The sequence below is a fragment of the Garra rufa genome, chromosome 8 (genome assembly GCF_049309525.1).
Source record: "Garra rufa chromosome 8, GarRuf1.0, whole genome shotgun sequence".
NCBI lineage: Eukaryota > Metazoa > Chordata > Actinopteri > Cypriniformes > Cyprinidae > Garra > Garra rufa.
In genome coordinates this window covers 4345828-4363363 of record NC_133368.1, presented here as the reverse complement: position 1 = coordinate 4363363, position 17536 = coordinate 4345828, and the positions used below count along the sequence as shown (strand labels likewise).

The window sequence follows — 17536 nt, the reverse complement described above, 5'->3', positions numbered from 1 at the left end:
CAAATGGCTGATTGTTCTAAATAAACAATACATAAATCATTCCCGTTATGACTGCATGCATGAAAGTGATTTTTGCCTATAATAAAGCACAATCCCATATTTAATGAAGTTTTATGAAACTTAGTGTACTTGTTTACCAAAAGAAGAGCTTGTGGTGAAATATGAGAGGTCAATATAATTTGTCGAAAAAAAAATTCAGTCAGGCTGGAATTTTGTCACATTGTTCAAACCGTATTATTTTAAATAGTGTATTTAGGATAATTAAATGCTAGCTAACGTTATGCAGTAAACATTAGCAAGGAGTCTGATTAAAATAAACGACTTGAAAAATGTGTTTAAAAAAGATTCCAGTATTTAGGATATTTAAATGCTAGCTAACGTTATGCAGTAAACATTAGCAAGGAGTCTGGTTAAATGAACGACTTGAAAAATGTGTTTAAAAAAGGAGTTTTTTAAGTCCACAGGACCAAAAATGTCAAGTTTTAGAAACATTTAAGGCCTTTATTTTGTCAAATGGTTTCATGATCCTGTCTATCACGGGTGTGCGTGTCGTCACTGGTTAGCAGTGTTGCCAAGTCCGCGGTTTTTAACGCAGTTGCCGCTGGTGGTTTTTCATATCCGTGGGTTGAAACGACCCAAATAACGTTATATTTATCCCCTGGAATGCGAACTGTACCGGGGAAACCCCTCCAAAAAACGTGTACTTTACCCTCCAGAACGCGATTTTTACTGGGGGACCCCTTCAAAATGCCATTGGGCGGGTTTTGTTGTTAAAACTTGGCAACCCTGCAGGTTACGGGCAATGTGTTTCCCGCGAAGGAATCACTACCCGCATTTTACTCTGGTTAGTGGAGCTAAGCTGATCAAAACGAAATGGATGACAACAGTCTGGATAGTTTAATCCTGAAACTGCACGACATCCAAGCGGTCAAATTTGGGACTTTTAAGCTGAAAAGCGGACTCACCTCTCCGATATATTTTGATCTTAGAGTTATAATTTCCTATCCAACGTTGATGAACCAGGTAAACACGTGTTCACTTTGAGTAATAATTCTGTGCTGTTATACCACAAGTAGGTTATTATACATAATATCCTAAACGTGTTCTACCAAAAATGTTTCACAAGTGAAAAATCTTCTTTTAAATGAATCTCATTTGTTGATCATGTTAATATGAGATGTCATTTGTTTGTGATCAGGTGGCAGATCTTCTTTATAAGCGTGCTGAGGCTGCAGAAGTTCAGTTTGAGAGTGTGTGTGGTGTCCCTTACACAGCTCTTCCTTTGGCTACCATAATCTGCTCTACCAAACAATATCCCATGCTTATTCGACGAAAGGAGGCAAAGGACTATGGTAAAATATTGCAGATTTAACTGAGTTCTATCAGTAATCGATTTATTGCATTTATTGATCCCTCCCTCCTCTCAGAAGTATTTGGACACTTCAGACACATTTGAAAATTGTGTTAGGTAGCAACATTTTAAACCAAACAGCATTTGTGTAAAAAGAGTAAAACAATTCACACCAAAAAGATAGTTGGTTTTAGTTACATATTATTAGATTTAATATTTAAAATGAACAAAAATCGAGTTGGGACACTTTCTCATCGACAATATGGAATGTCATGCGGTTAGGTTGTGCTGTAAGTGTCCGAATATTTGTCTTTAATAATCATTTGGATTTACAGAAAGTTTATTTATATATGTCATGATGCGATTTGCAGTGTGAATCTGTATTATTATAGTTTACTAAAACCATAATTTCCATTACTTGAAATAAAATCAACATTAACTGAAATAAGTTTTTAAGTATTATTTATGTATTTATTTTACTTATTTAGTTTAGTTTGATGTTTCAAAATAAACAAAACTGAAATAAAAATAACTAAAATTTGTATAGAATCCACCAAAGAGCAAAAAAAAAAAAAAAAACTCAATACTTTCTTCAATTCGTTTATGTATCCAAATAAGAGGGATTATATATATTTTTTGCTCTTTGGTGGATTCTGTTATTAACTTGAAATTGTGTTAAATATGAATGGAACTTAGCACAATGTCATTCTCCTTTTTTCTTTTTTAAAAACGTGTAAAAAAGAAAGAACTAATAAAATACTTTACTAAAACACACATTACTAAAACGTAAATTAAAGTGGGTGGAAAACACATATTTTACATATTTCTTTAACTTGATTTTTTAATATGTAAAATATGTATTTTTATTAATCATTTAGTTTAGCTTGATGTCCTAAAACAACCACGATTAAAATAAAAATGACTGAAATCTGTATAGATGGTAAAAAGAGAGAGAACTAATAAAATGACGAAAACACAGTTACTAAAACTTTAACTGAAGTTTAAATTACAGTTGGGGAAAAAAACTTGAACATATTTCAGGTAGTTTCAAAGGCAACATTTTGTTTTCATTTTGTTTAATATTTTACTAATTTCTAAAACTGATACCAAAATCAGTAAAAACTATACTGACTTATTTACTTTTTTCTATTTTGTTTTAAGAGAAAACAAATGAAAATGACAAAAAAAAAAACACAATTGCTAAATTTTAAACAAAAGTTTTAATTAAAATATGTATTATAAAACTTGTTTAGCTAGTCGCAGAGGTGACACTTCAGATTTTTATTTAGTTTAACTTGTACCGAAATATCTACAACTGAAATAAAAATGACTAAAAACTCATCAAATCTGCATTTATTTGACCCAAAGTACTGTGATTTCAGAGCTGAATTTTTAGCATCATTACTCCAGTCATATGATCCTACAGAAATCATTCTAATATTCCGATTTGCTGCTCAAAAACATGTATTATTATTATTATTATTATTATGTTGAAAACAGCGGAGTAGAATTTTTGTCAGGTTTCTTTGAATAGAAAGCTCAGAAGAACAGCATTTATCTGAAATAGAAATTCTTTGTATTTTGTAACATCATAAATGTTCTTTATCATCTTTTGAACAGTTTAAAGCATCCTTGCTAAATAAAAGTATTAACTTCTATAATTTCTTTCCCAAAAAATATACTGACTCCAAGCTTTTGAATGGTACAGTGTATAATGTTACAAAAGCTTTTTATTTCAGGTAAATGCTGATCTTTGGAATACTAAATGTTTCTTGAACAGCAAATCAGCATATTAGAATGATTTCTGAAGGATCATGTGATCATGTGATGCTGAAAATTGATCACAGGAATAAATTACATTTTAAAATGCATTGAAAGCAATTATTTTAAATGGTAATAATATTTCACAATATTATTGCTTTTGCTGTATTTTGGATCAAATAAATGCAGGCTTTCTGAGGAGAAAAGACTTCTTTAAAAAACATAAAAAAATCTTAAGAAAAAAAAACCCTGGTAAGTTTTGACTAATAGTGTATTAAAAAAAAACGAATAAAATCTCAAAAACATAATTATTAAAATTCTAATAGAAGTTATAAATGTACAGATAAAAACAAATGAAAAATATAGCTGCAAGCAGCAATTACGGGGGCCAAGCACTCAAAGGGGAAAATGATGAGCTAAGGATGGCAGGAACAGCAGACCAACTGCAAGAATAAGTAAAAGGAAGCAATTTTAAGATGATTAGTCAAAACGACTGAATGATGTAGAACGCCTAGTGATATGATTTAATGGCTTATTACGTTTGACCAACAGGTGGCGCTGTTATCAGATCGATGTGGTGTGTTTAGTGTGAGGTGACAAACGTACACACAAAGTTTGGTGTCATTATGTCAAAGTTTTCCAAAGATAAAGCCTCAGAGTCCTTTTCACATCAAGCCTAAAATTTATAGAGGCGCTGTACGAAAACGGTTTCATCTATCAACATGAAATCCATAACTTTTTGTCAGCACAGTCTGAAGATGATTTGACTCTATTTTTGGTGAAAATCGGATGAACGGTCTAGGACTAGTTCATCCGACCAGTTTCATTACAATAGGCTAATGCTATCTACAGTTATTAGCATTTTTGATCATTTTAAAAATAATGGTTAATGAATGCTTCATTACTCTTGACCAATAGGTGGCGCTGCTACCAAATTGATGTGGTGTAATCAGTGTGAGGTGGTAATGCCACATACCAAATTTGGTACAAATATTTCAAAGCTTTGCAGAGATACAGCTTCCGATGCGCTTTGGCATCTTTCCTGCAAATTCGTTGATGCGTTAAATGAAAACGGTTTCAAATATCGACACGAAATCCATAACGTTTTGTCAGCATGGTCTGAAGATGATCCGAGTCAAATTTGGTGAAAATCCGACTTACGGTCTAGGAGGAGTTAGAAAAAGTAGGTTTTCTACGTTAATCAAAATGGCGAACAGGACGTTAGGCCAATTTTGGCATAATTGGTATCAATGTTCTCGGCCTGACCCAAGGAATATTTTGAGATCACTTTTATTACAATAAGCTATTTTTTTCAGAAGTTATTAGCATTTTCCGAAATTTCGTTATAACTTTTGACCACAAGGTGGCGCTGGCCCAAAAATTTGCATGTACATTCAGGGCATGGTGCCGAACATTTTTGTAATTATTGTCGAAACGATACGTTAATCCGTTCTCAAGATACAGCATTTTAAAGCTAAATTCAAAATGGCCGACACCCAAAATGGCTGACATGGGAAAATTGGATATGGTTCGACTCGGCATGCTCCTCCGAATCTAACGGGACGAGTTTCGAGATTTTTGGCCAAATCACTAAGAAGTTATAAGCAAAAATAGCCAATTTTCATATGTGACGAAACACTGTAGGTAGCCTCAGGTCATGCTTGTTATAACACACACCAAGTTTGGTCTCAATATTCCAAAGCGTTGCGGAGATATGGCCTCACTTCCATTTTTAAACACTTTTCGTAGAATTAATTAGGGCGTTATTCGAGAACGGTTTGTCCAATCAACTTGAATTCCATAACTTTTTACCTGCATCGTCTGAAGATGATGTGAGCCAATTTTGGTGAAAATCAGACAAACCGTCTAGGACGAGTTCGAAAAAGTAGGTTTCACAAACAATTAATTATAGAAAAAAAACTAATCCTTAAAATTGGAATTTTGATTTTATGGCTTACGGTTCAAAAGTTATTAGCAAAAAGAAAGTGAAAGTTTGGACAAGTGGTGGCGCTAGAGAGTTTGAGTTAAACACTCCAAACTTGCTACAGTTAATGTTGAGACTGCCCTCTATCAGTGTGCCAAATTATACAACTTTCCCGCAAGCGGTTCTATGGGCTGCCATAGACTTGCGGCGGAAGAATAATAATAATAATAGGAAGAAATCTAACGGATACAATAGGTGCCATCGCACCTTCGGTGCTTGGCCCCTAAATATTAGTAAATGATATGATGCTAAAATAACACTGACCTGTATTGACTTGTCTTTTGACATCCCCCAGGAACAAAACGTCTCATCGAGGGAAACATCCACCCCGGTGACAGATGTCTAATAGTAGAGGATGTAGTGACCAGTGGCAGCAGTGTTCTAGAAACCGCCGAGGTGCTTGAGAAGGAAGGTCTGAAGATCACAGATGCCGTTGTGTTAATGGACAGAGAGCAGGGAGGCAGTGCCAGGCTAGCTGACAGTGGCATCACTCTACATTCAGTCATTTCTGTCTCTAGGCTTCTGGAAGTGTTACTCAAAGCTGGCCGAATAGACACGGCCACTTCTCAGAACGTCGAGAGGTTCGTTCAAGAAAATAACACTTACAAATCAACAAAGGAGAATGGCACCTCAGCTCCTAAAAAGAGCTGTAAGGAGCTCAGCTATGGGGCTCGTGCTGCGCTGCCAGACGCACACCCTCTCGCAGCCCGCCTGATGAAGATCATGGAGGACAAGAAGACCAATCTGTGTGTGTCTGCAGATGTGACTCGTTCTGAGGAGCTGCTAGAGATAGCGGATAAGTTGGGGCTGCAGATTTGCGTGTTGAAGACTCATGTGGACATCCTGCAGGACTTCACTGCAGATGTTGCCAGCAGTCTGAAAGAGTTGGCTATAAAGCACAACTTCCTGATTTTCGAGGATCGCAAGTTTGCAGACATTGGGAACACAGTCAAGCATCAGTATGAAGGTTTGTTTCACAGGGTGGTTAACTCCTTGATAGTACTAGTACCAGATATCCGTACAGCAAAGTCGTTTTACATAGTGTTGGAATACAGTGAATACGCACTCCCCTCATTGTCCAAAACAATGTTTAAAAGAAAAGAATTAAAAAACAATAGTTAAAAGAATAACTCACCCAAAAATCACAATTCTTCCATTAATTACTCACCCTCATGTGGTTTCAAACCTGTAAGACCTTCGTTCATCTTCGGAACACAAATTAAGATATTTTTAAATTTTTATTTTTTATTAAATCAGAGAGCTTTCTGGAACAAAAAGGCAATTAGGACATAGTTAAAATACGTTTTGTGCTCAAAGAAAATAACGGCTTTATTCAACAATTTCTTCTGTTCAGTGTCAGTCTACGACACAGGAGAGTACCATGACATGGAACAGAAGAAATTGTTGAATTAAATTATCTTTGTTCTTCGTAAGGTTTTATTCATTTACATGATTACATTAAAGTTCTAGAAATCACAATTTTAAAATGAAGCTACCTCCAGTGTCTTTTTAAGAGCTTTGTGTCTTTTAAGAGTCTTCAAAGACATCAAACAGTGGTTGGGGGGAGAATTAAAATAAGAAATATTAATTAATTAATTAATCTATTCATTTTGTTTATTTTTTCATTCATACATTTTAAATTATTTTTAGCTTATTTGTATATGTCTGTGTTCGTAAAGGACTAGTTCAGCAAAAAATTATGTCATTTACTCACCTTTATGTCATCCTAAACTTGTATGACTTTCCGTGGAACATAATCTTTATGCAGCAGTTATCCATGCAAGAATATTTTATAGTGTCCAAAAAGGACACAATTATATGATCAGATTCCTCCTTTTTTGTTGCACAGGAAAAATAAAGTCATACAGTTCTGAAATGGTATGAAGGTACAGAAGTGTTCATTATTTTAGCAAAATAAGAGGGATCAAAAATGCATGTTATTTTTGTTTAGTACTGAAACAATGTTTACATATAGTCCACAAGAAAAAATAATAGTTGAATTTTGAAAAACCCGGTTCAAAATTTACATCCCCTTTAGTTTTTAATACTGTGTTCTTACCTAAATTATCCACAACTTTTGTTCATTTGTTTAGTGATAGTTGTACAAGAGTCCCTTGTTTGTCCTGAACAGTTCAATTGCCTGCTGTTCTTTAGAAAAATCCTTCAGGTCTCACAAATTCTTTGGTTTTCCAGCATTTTTGTGTATTTGAACACTTTCTAACAATGACTTGATTTTGAGATCCATCTTTTCACACTGAGGACAACTGAGGAACTCATATGCAACTTTCACAGAAGGTTCAAACGCTCACTGATGCTTTAGAAAGGAAAACCAAGAATGGAGATGTACATTTTTCTTATTTTGCTTAAATGTATATATTTTATTTAGTACTGCACTTAAAGAAACACTCCACTTTTACCGTTTTGAAATCCATTCAGCCGTTCTCCTGTTCTGGCGATATCACTTTTAGCATAGCTTAGCATAGATCATTGAATCCTATTAGACCAGTAGCATCACGTTCAAAAATGACCAACGAGTTTCCATATTTGTCCTATTTAATACTTGACTCTTCTGTAGTTATATCGTGTACTAAGACCGGTGGAAATGCAAAGCTGCGAGTTTCTAGGCTGATAAGATTAGGAACTACACTTCCATTCCGGCGTAATAGTCAAGGAAGTTTGCTGCCGTAATATGGCCGAAGCAGGCGGAGTATTATCAGAAATGAGTTCCCAGCTAGTTTAGCATTTGCACATGTGCTGCGTGGTATTACTGCGCCTTCTTCGGCCATATTACGGCAGCAAACTTCCTTGACTATTACACCGGAATGGGAGTGTAGTTCCTAATCTTATCAGCCTAGAAACTCGCAGCTTTGCATTTCCACCGGTCTTAGTACACGATATAACTACAGAAGAGTCAAGTTTTAAATAGGACAAATATGGAAACTCGTTGGTCATTTTTGAACGCGATGCTATTGGTCTAATAGGATTCAATGATCTATGCTAAGCTATGCTAAAAGTGATATAGCCAGAACAGGAGAACGGCTGAATGGATTTCAAAACGGTAAAACTAAATTTATTAACTCGGGGGGAGGGGGGGGGGGGGGGGAGTTGGAGAATGAGCCTATTTCCAAAAAAAGTGGAGTGTTCCTTTAAGCGGCTACAGAAGATAGTAAAATGTTTCCCAGAAGACAAAATAAGTAAAAATTACCTTATTAAACACCTTATTCTGGTCAGTACTAAATAAACAACAACGTGCCTTTTGTATGATCCCTTCTATTTTGGTAAAAAAAAAAAAAAAAATTACATTTAGCAGATTCTGAAAGGGGGGTGTAAACTTTTGACCTCAACTGTAAGTAACAAACATGATGACAAAAGTTTGTTTTTTGAGTGAATTAGTTCTCTATATGTTTTAATTTTCATTTCTAGTATAAATAATCTTGACATTTTCTTTGTTTTAAGGCGGTCTGTATCAGATCTCCTCATGGGCACACATCATTAATGCCCACGCGTTGCCAGGTCCGGGTGTGCTGCAGGGTCTCGGTGCAGTTGGCAAGCCTCTGGGTTACGGCTGTTTGCTCATTGCTCAGATGAGCTCCCAGGGTTCCCTAGCAACAGGAGATTACACTCGAGCAGTGGTACGTCTTCAGCTTTCTGTGAAGAACTATGAACACTGTCCTCACTTCCAGTAATACTTGTCTATTATTTCATAACACTAATGTTCTTCGATTGCTACCAGAGCTCAGATTTTTTTCACCATTTGTATTGATTGAAATGTCCTTTAGGTCAAGATGGCTGAAGACCATACAGATTTTGTATTTGGGTTTATAAGTGGATCAAAGATCAGTGACAAGCCTAGTCTGGTTCACATGACTCCAGGAGTGCAAATGCAGACAGGAGGTACGTTTTACCATACACACTGGTCTGGCCTTAGCTTTTCTGTTTATTTTTACAAGTCTTGTTAAAGAAAGGTGATGCTACAATAGCACAAAAATGCATTATAATACAGTGTGTTGTATTTGAACTATTTATAATACAAAGTATTATCTGTAAGTCCTTTTTTCCGATTAGATACATGTTCTTTATTTGTTTTTTTATTCTTCAGGGGATGGACTCGGACAGCTGTATTCAAATCCAGAAGATGTGATCTGTGCTAAAGGCTCTGATATCATCATTGTGGGACGAGGTATTCTTGCCAGCTCAGATCGGCTCAGAGCTGCAGAAGAATACAGAACGGCAGGCTGGGAGGCATATCTGAAAAGACTCTCACAGTCCAGCTAATGAAAACCCCACGGGAAAGAGAACAAAACATTTGGGGCCAGCTGAATCATGTCTGGTCTAGCTTAAGTCATTCCATCCACTTGAACACAACCTGATTCTGATTATTCCCTCCATGTTTTGTACACTTGGTAATAAAAAATGTTGTGTAAACATGTCAGTCAAAATCTCATTTTTAAAATACCTTTTAGTATTTTAATGTAACATAGCAATGTAAATATAATAATGACGACTGGGTCTTGTGTTTCTTTGCTGTGTACTATTTTCTAGCTGGATCTGGCCTAGTGGTAACTATCTGTAAGCCTAGAAATGAAGGAATGTACACTTTCATTCAAATTTTGGGGTACAGTAATATTGCGAAATATTAAGTATTGCTTAAAATAACTTTTCTATTTTAATATAATTTGAAATGTGATTTATTCCTGTGATGGCAAAGCTGAATTTTAAGCAGCCGTTACTACAGTCTTCAGTGTCACAAAAGATGAAGAAACATTTCCGCTCAAGAAACATTTTGTATTATCAATGTTGAAAGCAGTTGTGGTGCTTTGCTTTCATGGAAAGCGCAAGATAAAAAAAAAAACAAGATTGGAAAAAAATGCGTTTATTTATTTATTTTTTTTAACATTATAGATGTCTTCACTGTCAGCTTTGAGCAATTGAATGTGTCCATGCTGACTAAAGGTATTATTTTTTTCTTAAAAAAAACTAATAAATTATACTGACCCCAAAAATTTAAACAAAAGTGTGCACTACCAGTTTTGAACAGTAAAAGTTTTTGTTTTTTAAAGACGTCTCTTCTTCTCACCATGCCTGCATTTATTTGGTCCGAAGTACAGCAAACACAGTAATACCATTTTTTCTATTTGAATATATTTTTAAATGTAATTTATAACTGTGATCGAAGCTAAATTTTCAGCGTCATTAGTGTCACATGACCTTACAGAAATCATTCTAATATGTTGATTGGCTGTTCAAGATGTTTTGCTGTTTTTGTTATTATTATCAATATTTAAAACAGTCGAGTACATTTTTTCAGGATTCTTTGATCAATAGAAAAATCCAAATATCAGCATATATCTGAAATAAAACGTTTTTATAACATTATATACTATAGTAATCAAAAGCGTGGAGTCTGTATATTCTTTTTAGAAAGAGATTATAGAAATAAATACTTGAATTTAGCAAGAATGCTTTCAATTGATCAAAAGTGATGATAAAGACATTTATAATTTTACAAAATATTTCTATTTCAAATAAATGCTGTTGTTCTGAACTTTTTTTATTAATCAAAAAACCCTGAAAATTTTGATTCCGCTGTTTTTGAGCAACAAATCAAAATATGATTTCAACTTATGTGACTGGAGTAATGATGCTTTAAAATTCACAGGACTAAACTACATTTTAAAATGCATTCAAATAGATTATAGTTATTTTAATAGTAAAAAAAAATTCAAAAATTGACTGTTTTTGCTGTACTTTGGATCAAATAAATGTAGGCTTAGTGACTTCTTAAAAAAACATTAAACATCTTACTGTTCAAAAACTTTTGACTGGTAGTGTACCTGAACAAAAAGCCTCAAAAATAAAACCCTGAGATATAAAAAAAAGTGAAAACTAATTTATTTTCTGCCTCAGTCATGTATTAACTAACTTATTACAAAGTATTGCCACCTTTGTCCAAGTCGAAAATGTTATCTCTTGTCAAATCCAGTAGGGGGCAGAAGCACACCAGCTATTTTATGGTTGTTACTGCAAATCAAGTGTTAAAATGATAAATGAAAACGATGGCACAATAACGTTACAAATAAATGTTAAGCCTTTTGTATCATTGGAAATATGGCTTTAAATTAGTCATTGTCCCACTTCTTTTCTTTGACAATTGTGTTGTCGTTTATAATGTCATTAACATGCTGGACCACATTGAAAAAAAATGCATTCATCTAATTATTGTATAGTTTGTAATGAAGTTTTAACATTTTCCTTGTACCACCCCGCTGAAAAAACAAAACAAAACAATAAACACCATCACAAAAATTGTAATGACTTCCACTACAAGCCTACCATTGCAAACATTACAAACCAACTTTCAACCATTAAGACCATTTTAAAATTCTATTTTGTAGTGTGTTTTGGGACATCCATATTAGGATTTAATAGTTTTAACAAGCCACCAATAGGTGACCAATACCAAAAGAACCCACAAGGGTCCGTTACAGTTTTCATTAAAACTAATACAAGTCCCATTATAACCAGTAAAACAAAATTTTGTGATCTCTATTTTTTTCAGCAGGGACAAACTATTCGACAACAAATTTGTAATTTTGTAATTTAATAAACTACCATTTAATCCTCCGATTATAATCATGAAATCAACATTAGTTAAGCGTTGACCTGCAGGAGAGCGCAAGTTTAAGAGGTCACCTTTGTATGATCTCTCGCTCTGACCTCAACGCGTTCATCCATGTGCTCCAGATGTCTCCCCCGCTTTTTTATCTCGGCGAAACGCGAGGTCGGTTTGCACAGAGCGACATGATTGACATAATAGAAGTAATCTACTCTGGCCCTCCCATTTGACTCCCTGTGTCAATATTGGATGAGAGGAAAGTGCCGTGTGACAGGTGTCCAGAAAAGAGTTCCGCGCACTGAAGACAGAGAGCAGATCAATGCGTTTACCGGCGTGCTCACTAAATACACCGGCACTGGTATATAAAAGCCAAAGGCCTTAGGTCTGAGTGCATTAGCAGTACTATTATAACGCTACTGATGCTCCGAATAACACGGTAAGATTTGTTTTCTTTACTCAGTTTTTGTTAACACGTTACTGTATATTGAAATAATTTAAATGAACTGACTTAAACTGAACTGAACGGACTACTCACTACTATATAATGTTTGTATTGTTGAAGAAAGTTATTACTGGGAAAATCATTGCTCATGATCTCTTGTTCTGGTTGTGTCTTCAAGGAAAAAACAAACAAAGTCATCATCAGAAACCTAATGAATAAATGGACGTCCAGGATGGATTTTTGTGTGTTTTCTGTACTTGTCTTACGTTGAGCCACACGCACAATACCTGCAGATGAAAAGGTTTTGTTCGTTCGGCTCGCGTTACGCAGATGCAGACACGCGTCAGTAAAACACCAGAGCAGCGGGGCACATCGACATTTTACTGCTGTCACACTCTTCACCGAGGCTTAACCAGTCTAAAACAAGTAATAAAATGCTGATTTAACTATATTGACATATAGGATACAAATATGTCTTACTTTCATATTATTTAGACAAAAGTGTTGTTTGTTTTTTTCTTCTTTTTTTTTACCAGTACCACTTGTAATCCTGTAAGGTCAACAGGTTGTGAATTAAACCATTATTTTGTCCTCTTATATAATCACGAAATTGCATTTGTGTTTTAAGAACAGTATGTGACCCTGGAGCACAAAACCAATCATAAGGGTCAATGTTTTGAAATTTGAGATAAAAAAAAAAAAATGTTTTAATTTTAAGTTTTCCATTGGTTCGTTAGCACAGGACAATATTTGTCTGAGATTTGAAAATCTGGAATCTAAGGTGCAAAAAAATCTAAATATTGAGAGAATCGCCTTTAAAGTTGTCCAAAAATTAAGTTTTGATATATTTATGGTATGAAATGTACAAAATATCTTCATGGAACATGATCTTTACTTAATATCCTAATGATTTTTGGCATAAAAGAAAAGCCATATGTGTTGGCTCTTGCTAATATAGCCTACCTGGGCTACTTAAGACTGGTTTTGTGGTCCAGGGTCACATATAAATATGTAAGGTTGAAAATGATCAAAGATTAGTTTTATTGTTTTTGTTGCATTTCATCTGTTTGCAAGGGTTCCTGGATTTTAATTCCATGAGGAGATCATTTCACTCCTTACAAATATTATAATCAGTATATTGCCAATAAAAATGGTCATTAAACTGACACTCAGAAATATTTTCTTGTCAGATAACTGAGAAAAGCCTCATTGTTTAATGTGTAAATAAGTGTGTCAATATCCTTACTAAACATCTCTATCCTTATCCTTGTTTCTTTCTATAAATGAGTCAGCAATTAATAGCATATTCGATGGACTTATTCAGAAAAATGTTTAAAAAATGATACATTATTTTAATAAAACAAAAACAAAATCGGTCAATTCATTTTTAAGTGGAAACAGTTGTTGTTGTTAATTTTCTTTTAAACATTTGATACATTTACGGTTCTGCTGTGTTGTGATAATTATATTGTGTCTGTAACATGAAGGTTATCTTGCAGTATTATTACTTTGCTAAGTATAAAGTACTTAGCAAACAGCTATACCTGCTGGACAGGCGTTGCCTGTTGGCTATGTGGCAGTTAAAAGAGTTACTGTTGAAAATGCAAATGATCTTTTTTTTTCTTGCCTTTGGCAGTAGATTAGATAGTAATGTCTGTCTCTGTCTGTCGTGACCATGTTCTGCAGAAGCACTCAGCCTGTGTGCACAAACACATAAAGGACATTATCTGAGCAGATGTCACCTGCACTAGCTGTCTGGAGCTGTTCACATTTGCCCTTAGAAGGATTAGTTTCCATAGCACCCTAAAGAAAACGTCACCCAGCACTAACTATTCAGAGACTACCGGCCAGTTTCACCTCACCATCACACCTGCAAAGTAAATGGATGACTATTAGGAAAAACAGTATTCACACCTATCTACAATGGTTTGACGACAATGAGACACAATAGTCATAAACCAAAACAAAAATAATAATAGATGTTTATCTATACATCTATATGAAATAAGGATATTTTAGTTTTAATACGTTTTTAAACTGATCCGTTTTTTAGATATTGATCAGCTTAAATTTTTTATTTTGTTCAAATAGACAGATATGCCAAATCCTGCCACTATGAGGCCAAAATGACACAGTTTGCTTCTGGAGACGGAAGTGTCACACTTTCTGATTTGCAAAGGACTGATTTGCATGTCAAATCACTCTGACAGTTACACCTTGTTTTTGCATTTGGAACGTGTACATTGAACATATCCAGTTTCCAGTGTCTTATGCTCATAACATATTAACACATTAACATAGTAGCAAAACAATAATATTGTAAAATCTGAATGGAACTTTTAAAATATTTGGATTTTATTTTTTATAATCTTTCTTTCTTTCTTTCTTTCTTTCTTTCTTTCTTTCTTTCTTTCTTTCTTTCTTTCCTGTGATGTCAAAGCTGAATTTTCAGCATATTTACTCCAGTCTTCAGTTTCTCATGTACCTTCAGAAATCAATCCAACATGCAACATGTTATATTGTTGTTATTTTTTATTATTGTATAGTATCATATTATGACTTTCAGATTTGCTGAATTTAAATATAAAGTTCTTTCAAAAACTCTGTGTTCTTGTTTTCATTATAAAAATTAACTTATGGATGCAACTTAATTCGAAATATATTGTTTCTCTCAGATGAGTCGAATCAGGATAACAGGCCACCAGCTGTGCGCCCTGCATCTCTACAGCACCTGTTCTTACGCAAACAAGACCTAACAGGTGAGAATAATCACAAGCGCATGGCACACACACATAGCTTATTCATGCCTTGGCTTATTAGAATTTTTCACAGGGTTTTGTTTCCAACATCATTGTAATAAATTTAGCTCCATGAATAATACAAAATAATGCTGTGGTGATAAAGTCATACAAGGTTACTAAAATGCAGCTACTGGTCATGCAGTAAAGTATCACACCACCAGATGTCATCAACACTGTTGACCACTAGACTAGTTTTAATGTTTAAAGGTGCAATGTGTAATATTTAGGAGGAGCAACTGACCGAAATGCAATATAATATACACAACTATGAGGTGAATCCACCTTATTTTTCCATGTGGAAGTAAGCTGTTTTCTGGTAATGTTACCGTAGGGAAATAACAAGAAGAACAACGAAGTGCAGTAAATGGTAAAACTGTTTGCACTACAAACCATTGTGTTCATAATTAAGATAATACATTAAAATAATATGATAAGACACACCAGTTTGCAATAGCCTATCAAGCAGCAAAACCAGCTGTTCTGTACAGCTAAATATAGCTGGATGCAGATGAGACCGGAAGTCAGAAACATCTTATTTACTTTTACAGGAAAAATAAGGTAGAGAAAGACCTTACATAATGAACCGTTATGTTTTTATTACTTTAGTATGATACATTTCTATGTACATACAGTGCGGGTCCTTATAATGGAAATCACGATTTGCACCGCCACAGTAGCGCTAAACAAACAAACTTCTCAACAGAGCGCGTTTCCCTCTTTATGTTGTTCTTGCTGACAAAACACTAACACAATAATGAAAAAGTGACAATAATATTCTTAAAAACATATCGGTTAAACTGCATAATTAACCAAATATAATTCTTTAATTTACCACTGGCTACTCTCTGCTGTCTCAGACGATGACATCTGTGTCGATGGGCAATCCGCAACCTCACCGCTAGATGCCGCTAAAAAAAACGAAACGCCACGTGCTTGGCATGGTAAATCTGCCTATGCTAATCAGATTTAAAACGTTTATCTCGATTATTTTTTAAGATGAACCTATTATTTAAAGTTGTTTTGGTCTATTGTACAAAGACATAAAACAGTCATATGCGTGTTTCTGAGAAGCTGCACATATTATAGGTCTAGATTATTACCTGAGGTATATTTAGCATATTGAATTATAGGCTTACTACTACCTTATTTTTAATGTAAGAAAGTTAGGCCATTTTTAACTCAAATGTACGAGGGTTTCGGTGTCATTTGCAGATACTTTCAGTGTTGGGGAAAGTTGCTTTTAAAAGTAGGCCTAATGCATTACAATATTGAGTTGCTCTCTAAAAAAAGTAACTAATTACATTACTTAGATACTTTTTATGGAAAGTAATGCGTTACGTTACTTTTGCGTTACTTTTTAAATCTGGGCAGTGTTTGCTTGTTTGTTATTAATATAAAAAGTTATATTTTTGGCCAATGTAAAAGCCCTTTCATACCAAAATCCTCAGGCTGAAGGAAACATAAATTCACATCTGTAAAGTAGACCGCAGAAGAAGAAAGTTCAACACTCTTCAGCAATTAATTTTTTTATTTAGAGTAATATTTGCTTATTAGTTTGGCTGCACTGGATCATCAAAGGTTAGAAGCAAAGACTTTTGGTATGGCAAGATGTCTTAAAATGCATTTCTTTTTTTAACTTTTAAACTTAGACCACATTATTAGATTACCTTTTGACTCATGAATAAGCATACGGTACTTCGAAATTCTATACACGTAATAAAAAAAATAGTAACACCACGCTGATGGCTCAGGAAGGTGTAAATTGTTTAAAATATTGTTTCACCTTAAAATATAAAAAAATAATTGTAACCCTATTGTGTATTTCAATTGTAATATTTCTGTAAAGTCTAGGGACAGAAAAGTGGACGTTTCTGTATAAATGACCCATTTATTCTAGAACTAAAGTAACAGATTTCTCTCAATATGGGGACAGGAGAACTTATAATCAATACTCATTTGGAAAAGTAACTCAGATATTTTCTTGTAAATTAAAAAGTAATGCGTTACTTTACTAGTTAGTTGAAACTTGTGTTACTTGTAATGCGTTACCCACAACACTAAATATTTTAGCCGAACAAAAACAGTCTGTTTTGTTGCGTGATATTGTAAACTGGTAGGCTATTTGTCATTATATTCTATTAACTCATTATCGTAATCATAAACACACTGGTTTGTAGTGAAATAAGTTCTACCTTTTACTTCACTTTTGTAATTAGTAACTAATTAGTGGCTAATCCACCTTAGGACACCATCGTTCATTTATGTAAGTGAGGATAGCAAAACAAAGTAAACTGTGACATATTATTCCCAAAAATTCTTCATACAGTGGACTCCCAGTAAAATTGATTAAAAAATTTGGAGCCAAAAATTTGATTACTATCAAAGTTAGCTGCAATTATCAAGATGAATTTGTTCTGATACAGTTGAACTCTAAATTCTTGTCATATTTTAATACCATTTTCTAAACTATAGCGAATAAACTGTGATAATGTGAGAAATGTTGAAGGTTTAAATTAAAATTTTGGTTCGACTGTATCATTTTCAGAAAAATTAGAGTGTGAGTGAAGTCCTCCAAAAGGCC

At 34.2% G+C, this 17536-nt stretch overlaps 1 protein-coding gene across 1 annotated transcript; it reads left to right on the top strand.

Annotated features, from left to right (window-relative positions):
* The first annotated feature begins 825 nt into the window (after nucleotides 1–825).
* umps (uridine monophosphate synthetase) lies at nucleotides 826–10008 on the top strand. Its single transcript, XM_073846196.1, has 6 exons — nucleotides 826–1023; nucleotides 1199–1352; nucleotides 5392–6063; nucleotides 8553–8728; nucleotides 8876–8990; nucleotides 9196–10008. The coding sequence occupies exons 1-6, from the start codon at nucleotides 874–876 to the stop codon at nucleotides 9369–9371; spliced, it is 1443 nt and encodes a 480-aa protein (XP_073702297.1). The 5' UTR covers nucleotides 826–873; the 3' UTR covers nucleotides 9372–10008.
* Nucleotides 10009–17536: the final 7528 nt, after the last annotated feature.